Genomic DNA, 15,582 nt, shown 5'->3' on the forward strand with positions numbered 1-15,582 from the left:
CATTTTATACCTTCCTAAATTACAACTTCCTTTTTGTGGGGATTTATTCTTCAGTGCTGATGAACATCAGAGAACATTTTGTTCTGAAGAGCAAGCGATTGCTCAATAAGAGTCTGTCTGGTCTTTGTCTTGATAACACAAGTCACACCAAGCTGCATGTTTGGAGTAGAAACACGAGATCAGGTAAAATCCACCTCCTTTACCTCACTCACATTTATCTTTCATTTGTTTGCTGCTGTTTTTTTTGTTTATTATTGTTTGTTGGGTCAACAGCTATGTTTATGTCCCCCCCCCCACCTGCTCTCCCAACAGAAATGGGTGAAAGGTCCTGCAGACTGGAATTTTCCCAACTTCTCTACTCCTCAACGCGAACCAGATGTTGTGTGCTCCTGGCCTGTGCCCCCCTCCCCACACTCACTCGCACACCCCCGACACACACCCTCCTCTCTGCCTTGCCCCCTCCGTGACTCCCCCCCCCCAACCCTTGTACTCTCTCCCACCCTTTGTTCTCCCCCTTTCCTTAAAAATGCAGTGTGTGTGCGTCCCTCCCTCATATCGTCCGAGGCCTGGCTCTGAGGATGGACTGTGCCCTGCTGCTGCTCTCCCTGTGGGCTCTGGCTGGAACGGTGTCCCTGCAGACTTCAGGTGAGACCCCCCCGACTGCTCACATCACTCTTATCACTCACACTGATCCCTGCATACAGAGCAAACACAGCGGGACCTGGGAATGCAGTGGGGGAACGACCACATATTAATTCTACGTCATTATTGACCGGTCAAACTTTTCCACCTCAAGTTCTGCTGTGGTTGAGATTGAATAATGAAGGTGTGAAGGTGCAGACTGGGCCTGGGACCATGCAATTAATCAAACAGATGCACTAAATCATTAGCATTAATTAAGTATGAGACTATGCAGTGCACTGTGTGTACTTTTGTTCCTCCTGCGCATTGAAAGGTCTCAGTTGAGTCAATAATGTTGACGGTGAATTAAAACAAATACAAGATGAATCGTTGTCAGTAGATTACAGTCCAGAAGGGTAAGTCAAGTCAAGTAAGTCAATGTACTTATTATCATCTTTATCTTTGTTTTATTTTGATTCAAATCTTGTCATTTTCCCTCAAAATGCAAATTGTGTTTGCGCAAAGTGATGGTAATCATTTTTAGATATTGTGGTGAATGCATTGTGTTGTGTTGGATCATCCCTGACCCTTCACACACCGTCACAGGGGATTCTAGATCTCCCGTAGCCTTATTTCAGATCTGCAATAACAAATTACATTTCTAATATTCCGTACACTGTGTCCATGCTGTCCTGGGAAGATCGTGTGTGAATGTGTGCAGCTCGTGTGTGTTTGTGGTCACATGTGCTGTGTGCCGAGTGAATACAGTAGCACACATGTTTTCATTCTCGGAGATGAAATATGGGGGAACCAGGCTGAGTCCCCCTGCCTCTCCCCCCTCAAATGTTCTGGACATTAAGGGTGTGTCGATATTATTGTACAATGTAGAAAATGTGGGGCTCTGGGTTTATAATGGGTGATCGAGCCCACATGGTGGAGTAGAGGAAATGAGGAGGGGCTGTAAGTACTGGAGTATCCCCGTAGACGATGCACAGAATGAAGCTTTAACATTAACTCACTGAACACTCCACAGTAAGACTGAAATTTGAATGGCTGCCATCTAAACTTACTCAACTGGCAACCTGGGTGGCAAACGTTTGCCCGGGCCACCCACACTGACTTTGCTTTCTCTCAAACACAAAGAAAAGCAGAATTGGCAATAAAATCCCATCAGGGCCCTGTGTGTTCACAGCTTTTACAAGGGGCCACAAATGGAGTAGAATAGAGGTAAACAGAGCGGCGGTGTGACAGTGTGTGTGGTATCACAACAGGGTCGTGTCCGGAGAGACTTCTGGGAGACGAGAGGAGGAGGACGTGTCCTCGCCACTGCAAAGACGACAAAGACTGTGGCAGCAAGCGCCAGTGTCTGTGTGACGGCCAGTGTGGTCTCAGCTGTGTGGCTCCAGGTAACTATTTGTATGCATGTGTGCCCTCAATTGTCACTGTGAATGCCACAGTGGGGCTCAGTCATTAACAGTTTGTGTGTGTGTGTGTGTGGTGTGTGTGTGTGTGTGTGTGTGTGTGTGTGTGTGTGTGTGTGATTGTGAGTGAGTGTGAGGGTGCGTGTGTACACACAGCTGTGCCAACATACATCTGTGTCTGTGTGGGTGTGTGTGTGTGTTTCCTGGAAAATAAAATAAAAGCCTCGGTCATGTACAAAATCGGAGCTGAAACATGTCGTATGCCAACGCTGAACACAAGCTTTTTATTCTGCCTGCACACTGTAGACAGGGGGCACTGTGCATGGATCCAGCCGAGTTACACGACCTCATTAGTGCTCTTTTAAAGTGGTTTTAGAGCAAACCATTTCTTTTCTACTGTACAAAGAACAACACACAAATATTTTTTTCCCTTCCTCCTGCTCTCTCTCTCCTCTCTCTGGATCCTCTCTTTTCTCCTCAGGTCGTACTTGTCCCTGGCCTCTGGCCTCCGGTGAGAACTCGGCGGCCCACCTCCTCTCACCCACTCACTCCTTCTCGGCCCTGCTTGAGGTGCGCTGCACGCCGGGGTTCTCGTTGCCCAATGGCTTGGACGCCACCATTCGCCGTTGTCAGGGTGACCGGCAGTGGAGCGGGGATGAGCCCGTCTGCACAGGTGGGTTTGAGTTCATCAGAAAGAAGAAAAAAAAAACGATGCTCACTCCACTTCATCCTCATAACACGGAGGCAATGAACATCTGGAGGAGTGGATTCGATAAACTGTCTTTTATTTAACGAGAGCAGCATGCGGAGGTCAGCGATGGTCAGGGAACAAACAGAGCTCTTCGGAGACGGAGAGGCAGACAGCGACAGACTGGGATTCAGAAACGAAACCCGTCTGTGACTGGGGCGACTGACACGCTGCACAACTGGGACCTGTTCTCCTCGTCACCATAGCAACCAAAGCTGTAGTTGTTCATACTGGCTGTCGGAGGATTTTACTCTTGAGCTGCTGCTGAGTTTATAGAGGCGACGAAAGCCGAATGCGTGTGAACGTAGATGGATGTGCACATGTATGTGTGTGTTTGTCCATCTTTTTGGACACAGTTTGAGGTGTTATTGTGTAGTGCATTATTTTGGTTTTCGTTTGTGTGCTGTTATCCAAGAGTGAAGAAAAGAAATTCTATACAATCCTATATGAACCACTATAATTCAACAAAAATACAACGTTACAAACTGCTCAAGCTTAAGAGTTTCATGTTCTAATACAACTTTTGCCATCTCTTAATTATCCAGAATGTAATATGTATGACTTGTAAATTATGAACTCGTTCAGGCCACCGAGTCAGAGTGGAGCTGTGAACAAATCCAGACAAACTCACGAGCAGCTGAAGTAAATTCTCTTCCCAAAAAAGAGCTTTCGATCTGATTTATGTTAATTAACGACCAACCACTGTGCCCTGAGTTACTGGAGTGGTGAATTATTTTAATTTTTCCATCTCACTAAATATAGCACGACAATGTGAAGGCACTATTTGTTCTCTTGCTGTGCAGCCTTATTACATTCACCACTGTGCCATTACGTTGCACAGCAGCACATGAACTAAAACCATCAATAATAGGAAAGTATAAAGACAGATCTCATGAACGTGCAGCACCTGAGAGTTCGGTGCTGCTCTAAGTCTGAATCCTGGTGCTTTCATCTCACAACCGGGGCCCCAGTGAAGCTGTTTCCCTACGAGTCCTCGGCCCAGCTGGGTCCTGGTCTCACCCTGGAGACTCTTTCTGTCTCTATTCAAAGATGTGAACCAGGGATACGATTCTCAGCTCCCTGGTAGAGTGTGCACCTGCCGGGGGACGGGCAGAAGGTAGGTGGGTTCTGAACGTGTGAGAGCGTTTCGTATTGTGCGTCCTCCTGCATTATGTGTTAGAGTGTGAGTCGAGCGCCTTCATGCCTGATGAGAGGCAGTGGGCGGCGGATCACTGTCAAAGTGGCACAGAGCTGTGTGCACACTGTGTGAGTGTGAGTGTGTGTCTGCTGTGTGTGTTCGTGCCAGTGTGAGCGTGTGTCTGCTGTGTGTGTGTGTGTACCAAAATGTGTTTGTTAGCGAGAGAGAGAGAGAGAGAGAGAGAGAGAGGTAGAGAGGGAGTTTTTTTCTGTGTACATCAGATGTGTATGTGTGGGGGGGCGGACTGCACATGTGTCACAGAGTTTATGTGTGTGTGTGTGTGTGTGTGTGTGTGTGTGTGTGTGTGTGTGGGCGACAGATCACAGTCAGGAGAGTAAGAGAGCTTTCTTGCTCATGCCGCTCCAGGCCTTTCTGTTCCCTGTTCTCCGCTGCTCTCTCCTCTCATCCTCTTTTCCTCTCATCTCTCTCTCTCTCCTCTCATCCTCTTCCATCTGAGGCCTCTGATAAGGTCTCTCTCTACAATGAGAGCCAAGGACAGGCATGCAGCTCTGGGCTATTCAGTGTTAGTGGTGTGTAGATATGTCGGTGTGTGTATTTGCGTGAGTAGAAACAGTAAAAACAGCAAAGGGGGGTTTACACGACACCTTGTTGGTCCTTTGCATTGCCGGTCTCAATCTGAATCTGATGGATTTAAAACTGCGACTCATTCAAAACTCACAATTTATCTCATTTTTTCAGAAAGGTGAATTTAATACACCTGTTCTTCGTGGTAGCAGTTTGGTGCTGCAGCCTGTGTGGGTGGCAGCAGGATGAGGCAGGAGAGGGGCGGTATGTGAAAACAGAACCTGGCTTCAGGCTCTCATCTGCAGCCAAACAGACCCGTAACTCTCCCTCTCCCATAGGTCCCTTTACATTCTTATATTAACGTCTCTCGGCCTCCGATACCTAAGACAGCCCTCAGGCAAGTGCTGTCTCTTCCTTTCAAATCCGCGTTGAGCTCAAACAACCCCGCGCTGGATGCAGCTCGGGTCGCTGCAGCCTCTCTCTCTCCAAGCACCACTCTCGATATTTATATATCCACAATCGTGAGGTACTCAAACTTCCAGGGATGAACAGCGTTGGGTGTTACACAATCACAGATATATAGCTGTGAGCTTGGAGAGGTGTTGAGCAGCGTTTCTGTGGCTCGTCGAACTTTGATTTATTACCTAAGAAGGGTTATTTCAACTTAAATAACAACATTTGGGGTGAAACGCCTCTGTGGGTCACTAGAATAGAAACCTTGAGCGTAGCACAAGTCATACGAGGTAGCTTGGATGGATGTTTCTATCTTTCCATCCTCCCTCACTGTTTCTTCACTGGTTTCTGATCTGCTTAGTGCACCAGCTGGTCAAAGTTGACTCAATGTACTTTAAATAGTTTCGTTCTATCTATCATTGGAACTAAAACTATTCAAACTAACCAGTTTAGGAAAGGAGGAGGTGGAACATGTAGGTATCCAGCAAGTAGTGATCGAAATAAAAAACACACGTGTTTGAGTAGGTAAGTCATCTATTTACGTAAATTGGCCCAAACAGTGCAGAATGTTACTCAATGCATGAAAAGGTTCTGCAGATTTTATACCTACTATATAACTATTGCATTGGATTATTTGTAAATACAGATGCTTTTAATTCAATTGACATAGTATTGTAGTATAGTATTTACTAGTAAACAATGCATCTTATTGTATAGTTATTATTGCATGAGTAAAGTACTACTACCTCGAACTTTACTTTAAGTACAGAATGAATACATTTCCCACCTCTGGCTTTTCAGATTTTCTTATTTAATAAAGATGCATCAAAATAATTTTGAGAGGAATATATATAGCCCCACTTGACTGTGTGAGCAGCTTGTAGAAAACTTAGTTCTTTACAAATCAATAAATCACAAACAAAAATGATGACAAGTTGAGAGAATTTCCTGTGTTATGCACTAAACAGCCTAATTGATAAATACTTAATTGCTAAATTAGTACACGTTGCGCAACTACACAGTAAAATGCTTCATACCCATTTCTACGTCAACATCAGTTGTTAGTTTTGATAGTAACACTTGCATCAAGGATGCATTATCTTCCTTGTGTTGCATTTTTAATCCATGAATCTGAATACTTCCTCCACCTCTGCTCATCTGTCTTTATCCTCGTCTCTAACCTCTGTTTCTTCTCTGACCTTCAGAGACTCAGTCGGCCGAGCCTACTGCTGCCCCGGCCTGCCCTCTGCCTGAGGAGGTCATCGACACCTTCAGCATCCAGGGCGACGCCACTGTAGGAACCTCCATCCGCTACAGCTGCTTGTCTGGGTGAGAGGGGGCTGCTGGGAGGGGAATGTGAGCGAGCGTGGGCAAAGGCTCTGAAAAACCTGAAATGGCACGAAGGCAGAAATGGAGGGAGTGAGCTGACGGGAAGCCTTGAACGCAGGAGAGATGTTGTTGGGGAACGATGGGGGATGAGCGATGAATGGCATGGAATTCATTTTGATCTCTCAGCTGACAGTCCCAACACTGAACTAACTAGGTCATTAGAGTCTAATCTTGCATTGACTCCCTTTTACACACTGACTCATCTCACAGGCTAAGATGAGCCTGAGTGGATGTGTCAGTCAGAACCGTGCACACACAACAGTTAGACAGTTTGAAAGAGAGAGAGAGAGAAAAAAAAGAATCATTTACAGTTTTTTTTCCTCCATCTTTTTTTTCAGACGAAGCCTCTTAGCCGTCAGTACTGTACGTCTGTCGTCATGACTCTCTCTCTCTTCTGTCCTGCAGAGCCGATATACTGGGGAGCAGTGAAAACTTCTGTCTGGACAATCAGACCTGGCAGGATCCTCATCCCATCTGCAAAAGTAAGTGTGCAGGAGCATGCCACACTGCACAATCATGTGTGTGTTTGTGTGAGGGTGCACGTGTGTTGCATCGACCTTGCACTCAGTGTGACTTCATGCATCTCTCAAGGTTAGCAGGAGAAGATGAGGTGTGGGTCAGTCATTTAGCATAAACTGAAGAGTTCTTTCCCATCGTTGTGTGTGTATTTGTGTGTGTGTGATTATGTGTTCCGATATGTGAGAAAGGGTGAATCAATGGAGACAGACAGAAACACACACACACACACACACACACACACACACACACACACACACACACACACACACTTTTTGCAAGCACACTTTCAAAATGCCCTGCTCTCTTTGGCAGTCTTTTTCTGCCATCTTGTGGTTAATCCTGATATTACATGGCCTAGTCTTCAGTGGTAAATTCCTGCAACTCGAATCGGATGAGAAATAAAACTGACCCTGGCTTAAAGACAAGGGTTAAAAAATGCAATGCTATTTGTAGATCAACTCTAAAATCAAAGTCAGACGCATGTAAAAATATCCAGTGTTAATCATATTCACATTTTTTGAAATACGAGTGGATTTCTTGGTAATCTTCTCCCCCCTCCTCTCTCAGAGGTGTACTGTCAGCCTCTACGCGACGTGGAGCAGGGCTACGTGGTGGCCGTGCAGAAGACTGAGTATGAGGTGGGCTTTGACATCCACTACCTCTGCAAGAAGAACTTCCTCCTGGACGGACCCCAGAAGGTCACCTGCCTGTCCAACGGCAGCTGGAGCGCGTCACCCCCTTACTGCAGAGGTGAGAAAGGTCCTCTCGGAAGCCGGGTGGCGGAGGGTGGTGGGGTTTGTTTAAGCACATGGAAAGCAGCCTTTTAATTCCCTGTGATACCATCCAATGTGATGGACATAAAGACACACTTGAACAGGCCTAGAAAAAGTATAAATATGCATGTGTGAATATAATTTTAGGATTTATACTCTGGCGCCTTGTTGATCCTTCTCTCAGCTCGCTGTCTCATCCCTGCTGAGAGGAGCCGTGTGATGATCGGTGGAGTGAAGCGTTGGCCGTTTGACGTGACAGACGCCATGGTTCCTCACGGAGAGAAGGTGGCGTTCTACTGCAAGCATCCTCCCAAGGCGTGTAGCTTTACTGCCATCCAGACGTGCTTCGACGGAAAGCTGGAGCCACCAGCGTGCTACCTGGGTAAACACACACACACACACATGAACACGCACACGCACACACACACGCACACGCACACGCACACAGAACTCTATGATCTGTTTCACTGTGTGAGTCAGAGGAGCATTAGGAGGCGCTGATTCACATTATTGACATTTGGAGACTTGTGCATCACTCCTGCACGTTCCCTCTGTTTTTCCAGAGCCCACATGGCTGCAGTTTAAACTCTTCCCTCATCGGCTCATCTCGGAGATCGAAGAGTGTGAGCACGCTGACGTGGAGGGACGACCTCGCACGTCCGACCTCGGCCCACCACCCGACACTCAATACTAACCCCCCCCCCCCCCCAGCTCACACCAGCAGCTGTCTCCTTCAGAGAGCTCCACCATCCTGCTGCTTTGACGATCATGGTCGGCTGGACACTGGTGTGCAGGTGGGATAATAACCTCCAGTATATCTGTCATCCTCCTCCAGATGCAATCATAGACCTCCATGATGAGTGTGTATATATAGTACAATAGTGTGTGCTATAGCAGTTATGTTCATGTAACCGTATGACTCTGTGACTTCTCACTCCGCGATCTCTCTCCTGGCTCAGCCTGACGCATCAAGCCTTAGGGCTTGTAAGTTTAAATGATTTGAAATAAAAACAATGTAGAACCAGTTTCCCTTTTTTATTGTTATTGATTGCTTATAAATCTGTGTGTGACATCAAGTGCATGTTTCTACATTCCCTACCTGCCTTGTCTCTGTGACTCTGAGGCCGCAGGTTCGATACTCACAGGCTGAATGTGGCCACTCGGCCGGTATCCTGCTCACGTCCCCTGCACACTATCTCACTGCAGGCGGGACCACAACCTTCATTCAAGGTACAGATGCGATCACAGGCTTCCATGACACAGGCCCCGTCAGTTATGATACCTTCATGCACTGTGTGATCTCTCTGTTCATGTGTTCAGCCTGATGAAGTCTCAAGGTTTGTAAGTTTGAAAGATTTGAGGTTAAATAATGTGAAAAGAGTTTCTGTTTGTGGCTTTATGCACATAAATCCTCCTCCATGATACGTGCTACAGCTGTCAGGATACCTCCATGTACTCAGTGTGACCCTGTGATGTGTGATTTGACCTCTTCAGCCTGATGCATCAAGTCTTCAGGCTTGTCAGATGAAATGATTTTAAATAAAAAAAATTGTGTGAAAACAGTTTCCTTTTCTTTCACGTACTGCACATGTACCCTCACAGTGTGAGTGCCTGTAGTCTCCATCCTCCCTGTGACACACGCACAGTCTCTGTGTGCAGGCTGCAGGTTCAACCGTACTCATAGGCTGAGCATGGCCACTGGTCGGACCCGGTAGGCTGCGACACCATAGCAACTCCCCTTGACCCCTCCCTCCCTCAGCATTCGCAGCATCACCCTTTACACTGCACAGTCATATTTGGTCCTCCGGAAGCCTCCGCAGCTCGGGTAAGCCAGTCCCTGTGCATGCAGCGAGGGTGGAGTATAGTTCAGATATGCAGTTTTTAAACGGGATCCAAAGCGTCCTGCCCCGGCTCTGGGAGCAGCGGGGGCCGGACAGAGATGACAGCGCGCCGGGGGAAAGTTTGTCCCGGAGCCGCCGGGTTGCGCTCTCGGTGTCTCGGACCCTCGGCTCTAAAATGGCTGGCTGTGGGTTCGAGGAAGCTGCGGTGGCTGAGGGGGGGACGCGGCGCTCCGCACGCCGCGGCTGTCTGCAAACAAACACGTTTCTCCTCCTCCTGCTCCTCCTGCTCCGCGGTTAGAGATGTCCCAGGTCCGAGAGCTGTCAGAGCGCACCACGGCCACACGGGCGTTTCGGACCTAGGACTGTGCGTAATGGCGTCTCGTCCGCCGCGGACAGTGCTCCTCGCTTTATTCCCCCACACAAAAAAAAAACTAAACTAACCTGGAAATGTAAACAGATCATGACTAATATTTTTAGAATGACGCGTTTTGTTGTGAGGGTCGCATGTGGATCGCGGTGGAAGTGCGAAGGAGGAAATGTCGTCTCGCTCGCATCACTCGGACCCTCCTGCGCTCCGGTGCGTTTCTGTGGATCGATCGGTCACATTTAGCCGAGATGTAATTTTGGATTCATGAAGGGTAACAGCACAATTACCAGGAGCATCTCGTGTTGAGGAGGTGGAGGAGAAGGAGAAGGACGAGGAGGAGGGAGGTGTCATGGGATGAGTCAGTTAGAGATAAAGGAGTTTAATCTGTGGTTTAATATTGTAAAAAAACAGTGATGATATTGACTGTTTGCTCACTTGACCCCTAAAAAGCAGATATAACAGGATGTGTGTTAACTTCCTTTGCCATTCATGAAATGTTTTATCCTCATTCTGCAACTGTGAGTTTCTAATTCATTATCCTATCCCCCCCACTTCAGAGAGATAGAAATAGGTATGCCCCAAAATGGATTCTCAGTTGGCTTCAGTCCTGACCAGTGGCAGTCTGGATGCCCAAAATGGCAGCCGGTGTGCAGGGGGACCAGAGGCAGTGACAGGCGGCTGCTTGGACTCAGAGGACAAAACGTCCCTCGGTACTGTACCAGGTAACCTCCAGCCGTGCCCCGTCACAGCAGCGGTGACCATCATCACACAGGATGCTCCTCCAGTCAATGGGAGAAAGCCAGAGGGGGGCGGGAACTCCAAGCCAGCCTCTCAGGAAACAACTAAGATTGGTGGGCTCAGGCGGCCAATTACAGTCACGACCGGAGTGCCTGCTCTGCGGAGCCAGCCAATCAGGATCCGAATTGTCGTCCCCCCACGGTGCGAGAGGCCAATCACGAACTCCGCCATCAGCCAGACCAAAGACTTTGCTCACAGACACTTCAGTAGGCCTGTTCTGGCCTCATCAGGAGCAGGGAGACACAGAGGAGAAATCCGAATACATGCCGTCAAACATGGAGCTGGACTCAAGGAAGGTGCTCGTCAAAAGCCAGAGGAACCTGAGGAAGAATCATTCCACGAGACGGAAGCCGAGGGAGGGAATAAAATGTGCAGAGAGGGAGATGTCTTGGATTTGTCCGAAGCTCTTATAGATAAAACACTGAGTTGGAAGATGATTAAAGACGAAACTACAGAGGGAGAAATTGAGAAAAGTATTCCGCTTATTTTGAGAGAAATGCACTTGGAGACGTATGAGACTTTTGGCGAGGTTGGAATGGAGGAACAGACGGAACCACTGGACCTGAGTTTACCCAAGAAAAGAGAGGTTCTGCAGAGGAGGTGTGTGGGCTGTCTGGATGACTCTGGCTGTGAGACCTCGCTGGTCATGGAGGTAGATGAATACGAGGGAGATGGAGACAGAGACGTAGTAGAAGAGGACGATAACGACACAGAGACAGTTGAAGACTCTCTTCTGTCTCCCTATTTCTTTTCAACCTCTGTCTTTACCTCCCTCCCCTCGATCGACTGTGACACTGACGACCTTCTTCTCATAGACGACCAGGGAATCCCGTATACTCTCAGTCCGGATGGAGTGAAAGTGCCGCAGGTCGATGCTTCCACGCCGGAGGATCCCAGCTCGGATCGGGCTCGTTCAGCGGGGGTGGAAGGAACGGAGTCGTCGAAGTTAGCAGAGCCGAGCCTCAGCCAAAGTTTAGATAATGCACTTTCTGATATGGCCCCCGAAACCGAGTCACCGTCACTTGGTGCAGATCCGACAAACGCTCCAGACGCCCTCACGAGTTTGATTCTGAACTCAGATCTCTCACACGCCTCAGAGTCAAGCATTAAAGCGGTCCAGGAGGCCAACGCTGCTCTGTCCCCTCCTTCTGGGAATTCAGTCCCCAGTCAGCCCATCCAGATCCTCACTAACCCTTCCACCAATGCTCCCATCCTCCTCCTATCCTCCTCTTCCTCTCCTCAGCTCTCCTCCGCTCCCTTGGGCCTCACACTTCCCCTCTCCGTCGCTCAGACGTCACCCGGTGCTTCCACCCCCATGTTCCTTCTCCTCTCCTCTGTGCCCTCCTTCTCGGGCGACTCTACCTCCACCCCCATCGCTGTGCTGGACCCCTCCACGGGTCAGCTGTCTCAGATCACTGCAGCATCAGCGACGGTCTCCCTCCCGTCGTCCTGTGGTCAGGTCGGCTCACTGGGGTCCCCTCTGACCTCGTTGTCCCACCCTGTCATCAGACTGGGCGCCGGTGACCCCCCAGTCGTCCTGTCAGGAGGGACTAATGTAAACTCTGGGTCGGTCCTTGCTGCCCCTGCCTCCACTCCTGCTCCCCAGAGTGACCACAACAGCACAGCCCCCCCTCTCCACGCTCAGACCACCTCCGCTGACCCAAACCCTGGAACTGAAGCCATATCTGCCGAAGGAATCTCAAATGAAAACGAAAAGCCATCAACTTTTGCAGAAGCCTCTCCTCACCTACTGTCTGCCAATATGACCTTTGCAGCTCTGCCCAGCTCCGAGGCAGCAGCTCCATCCCCGGCCTCGGAGTCCAGATTCGACTCCTGCGACCTGCACTCTGAACATTTACCTCTGGACGACCACCTCTACTTCTCAAACATGGCAGCCCCTCCCTCCCCGCCCATCGGACCCATACTCCCCACGGATACGCTTGACCCGCTGGACCCTCTCTCTCCAGCGGCGTCGCCCAACTCTCTGGCGGCCCGCAGGGTGTTGTACTGCCAGCTGTGCCCGCGGGTCTTCTTTTACCTCTCCGACCTGGAGCGCCACGCCATAACGCACTCGCAGAAGAAGCCTCACGTTTGCCAGCAGTGCGGCAAAGCCTTCAAACGCTCCAGCCATCTGCAGGTAATAATAAGAGACGTCACTTGAACAGATGTCTCTAATTATTATTGCAATAAGAGTAGCTGATTTCCTTTGGCCATTCTGGAGCAGCAGAAACACGCTGAGAACGAATGATTCTTTCCATTATTGATTACTCCTCCAGAGTTTTTCAAAATTAAAAAGTTATTCACAATTTCCCAGTCTGAGAACGTAGATAATCCGAATCGTTCTAAGCCAACCATTAAAACCCCAAATTATTAATTTAAAAAATATTATAAAGCAGAGAAAAAAACTTAAGCTTTTCTAGAAAGTAGGACCTTTAAATATTTGACTTTTCAATTAGAAAAATGACCAATTACACTGTTATGATATCCAAACACTTGATTTGTATTCTATCAACTGATCGATACACAAACCTCTGCCAAGCCCCAACTCTCCCCTTCAGGAACCACTTTATTCTGATCTGAACCAAAGTGCACACACTCAAAGATGTGAGTCCACAAAACAGGTCTGATTAATCTCTACCAGCATTCATGGATTATTCTCTGAGAAATAAATAATAATATAGAGAAATCTTATAATGTTAAACAAAATGGATCTGCACCAAAAGTCATTCCAAGACTCATATCACATCCTTCCACCGAGTGTCGTGGTAATAATTATAACTTTAATTTACACATTTAGTAGATACAGAGCGACAGGAGCAGTTGTTTGGAGAAAGTTTGGTGCTGAGCAGGAAACATTCAGTGGAGTTTAACTGGTGCAAACAGCTGCCTGGTATGAGAGCAGGTTAGAGTGAACCTAAACAGTGGAGGTGCTGTGGCTCAGGATGGAGAGAGGGTCGTCTACTAACCAGAAGGTCGGTGGTTTGATCCCCTGTGTCCTCAGGCCAGATATTGAACTCCAGGTTGCCCTGTTGGCTGTGCATGTATAAAGATATTTGGTAGAGAAATGGCTGCATACTGGTGCGGTTTGGTCCATAAGTCTGGAAAAGTGGTAAATACATACAGTCCATTTACCATAGTTTTCTGTGGGTTCATCCTTACATCAGTGGTTTCACCTTTCATAAAGGAGTACTCTATAAAGATGATTTGAACCACTTTAATAAGTTATAAAATGTCAAAATATTCAATGTCAAATTGCTGATTTCTTCCACAGAGACACAAGCACATCCACACAGGCCAGAGGAACTTTGTGTGCCCCATCTGTGCCAAACGCTTCAGGGAGGCTGGCGAGCTCCAGCGCCACCAACGGGTCCACACTGGGGAGAAACCCTACCAGTGCCAACTCTGCCACACGCGCTTCGCCGAGCGCAACACGCTGCGGCGGCACACCAAGCGCAAACACCCTTACCACCAAGTAGCCATGGAGATGCTGAACGAGAGAAGGGACATGGGCGGCGGCGGGGGTGTGGTTGCAGGAGTGCAGGAGGAAGAGGAGAGCGCCGAGTGGTACAGCTCCACGGTGTCCAACTTGGAGAACTCCGAGTCTGAAATGGAAACTTAAAGACACTTAACTTTCCTTATCTATTTACTTTCAAAAAGTGAAGCACTAACAAATGTTTTTTTAATAGTGATTTATTTATATGAATGTATATTATTACTATTCCATTCAATGGGCCAAAAACGCAGCTTTCAAAGTCATACCTGATTTTGAATTAACATGAAAAAAAGTTGCATAGATAAAGAAGGGAAGGTTCATGCTTGAAGTCATCATTTTTATGTGAGTTAGGAATTAGTTTGCTCATGTGCCCCCTTGAAGTTGCATTCCCATACAATCCACGATGAAACCCTGAAGTGCTCAGAGAAGAAGGGTAACTTATTTACTCCCTAAACTATTATCTGCTCTACGTGTAAATACAATACAAAGAGATCTATTTGTAGGAGCTGCACTATCTTATGTGAGAGATGTAATCTATCTTTCTTACCGTCAGAGACACTGTGAGTCATTTGCACTTGATTTATTGGAACTCAGCATTCACTTGTTTTTTTATTTTTTTTGTGTGGATGAAGATACTTTTCTCTTGTGTTGATGTATTTAATCCATATCAAGTAAGAGTCTGACCAAATGTTTGCGTTATTCCAACATAAACACTATATTCAGATTATTTGTTTGTTTTATGTGAATTCTGTTTAATTTATTCAAAATAAATTTGGACTGAATCAATATTTTTCATTTCAGTCTCCTTCCGCATCGGTGTTGAATTCATACAGCAGGTAAAATAATCTTAATATGTGTAATATGGTTTTTAATAGAAAGGTTTCACTCTCCTATAAAGCATCTCTCAGTAATGACAGCTAGCGTCCTCATCTCCCTGCTAAATCAAGTTGATTTTCCAAGTTTATTGTCTTTTTTCTCCATTGATCACCAAACCAGAGACTGACATAGATCTTTTTGAAGAAGAAGAAAGTTAAAAAAAGACAACGATACTCAATATATATCTGCGGGGATGTGCAAGCCGACCACTTGGCCTCCCTCCAGGGAGTAATTGAGTTTGTAAGATGCTCCTGTGTTTTTTTTTTTGCACTCTCTCAATTTTCTGCTCCATTTAAGCCACAGAGCCTAACAGAGCTAAGCAGCTGGAGATAAGTTATTAAATACTGTATTGCTCAAATGACCTACCTGCGTCCTCGTGGCCGGCCCGTTCCTTTTTCCTGCTCCGGCTCTTGTGCTGATAGCGACACTGTGGCACTTTGGGTGAGAGGCCTGCACTGAGCTCCATTGTGTTTTAGTTTGAAAACCTCACTTCTCCAGAGGGTCGGTGGAAGGAGAGAAGTGTAAGAGAGTGTTATGAACTATATGCTATTTATTGCAGG

At 47.3% G+C, this 15,582-nt stretch overlaps 2 protein-coding genes across 2 annotated transcripts; both read left to right on the forward strand.

The window, feature by feature from the left end:
- Nucleotides 1-558: 558 nt before the first annotated feature.
- ntd5 (ntl-dependent gene 5) lies at nucleotides 559-9,244 on the forward strand. Its single transcript, XM_062398430.1, has 8 exons — nucleotides 559-645; nucleotides 1,893-2,027; nucleotides 2,524-2,715; nucleotides 6,172-6,295; nucleotides 6,761-6,837; nucleotides 7,442-7,624; nucleotides 7,832-8,029; nucleotides 8,211-9,244. Exons 1-8 carry the CDS (start codon nucleotides 579-581, stop codon nucleotides 8,339-8,341), a joined length of 1,107 nt encoding a protein of 368 aa, XP_062254414.1. The 5' UTR covers nucleotides 559-578; the 3' UTR covers nucleotides 8,342-9,244.
- A 276-nt stretch (nucleotides 9,245-9,520) lies between these two features.
- Nucleotides 9,521-14,957, forward strand: LOC133965561 (protein sister of odd and bowel). Its single transcript, XM_062400174.1, has 2 exons — nucleotides 9,521-12,790; nucleotides 13,925-14,957. The coding sequence occupies exons 1-2, from the start codon at nucleotides 10,439-10,441 to the stop codon at nucleotides 14,270-14,272; spliced, it is 2,700 nt and encodes an 899-aa protein (XP_062256158.1). The 5' UTR covers nucleotides 9,521-10,438; the 3' UTR covers nucleotides 14,273-14,957.
- The last annotated feature ends 625 nt before the right edge of the window (nucleotides 14,958-15,582 follow it).

The sequence above is a fragment of the Platichthys flesus genome, chromosome 11 (genome assembly GCF_949316205.1).
Source record: "Platichthys flesus chromosome 11, fPlaFle2.1, whole genome shotgun sequence".
Taxonomy (NCBI): Eukaryota; Metazoa; Chordata; class Actinopteri; order Pleuronectiformes; family Pleuronectidae; genus Platichthys; species Platichthys flesus.

Coding starts and splice junctions, on each gene's coding strand:
- ntd5 (XM_062398430.1), top strand. CDS start 579: ATGGACTGTGCCCTGCTGCTGCTCTCCCTGTGGGCTCTGGCTGGAACG. Junction 2,716..6,171: donor GGATGAGCCCGTCTGCACAG/GTGGGTTTGAGT, acceptor TCTGACCTTCAG/AGACTCAGTCGGCCGAGCCT. Junction 6,838..7,441: donor TCCTCATCCCATCTGCAAAA/GTAAGTGTGCAG, acceptor CTCCTCTCTCAG/AGGTGTACTGTCAGCCTCTA.
- LOC133965561 (XM_062400174.1), top strand. CDS start 10,439: ATGGATTCTCAGTTGGCTTCAGTCCTGACCAGTGGCAGTCTGGATGCC. Junction 12,791..13,924: donor AACGCTCCAGCCATCTGCAG/GTAATAATAAGA, acceptor TTTCTTCCACAG/AGACACAAGCACATCCACAC.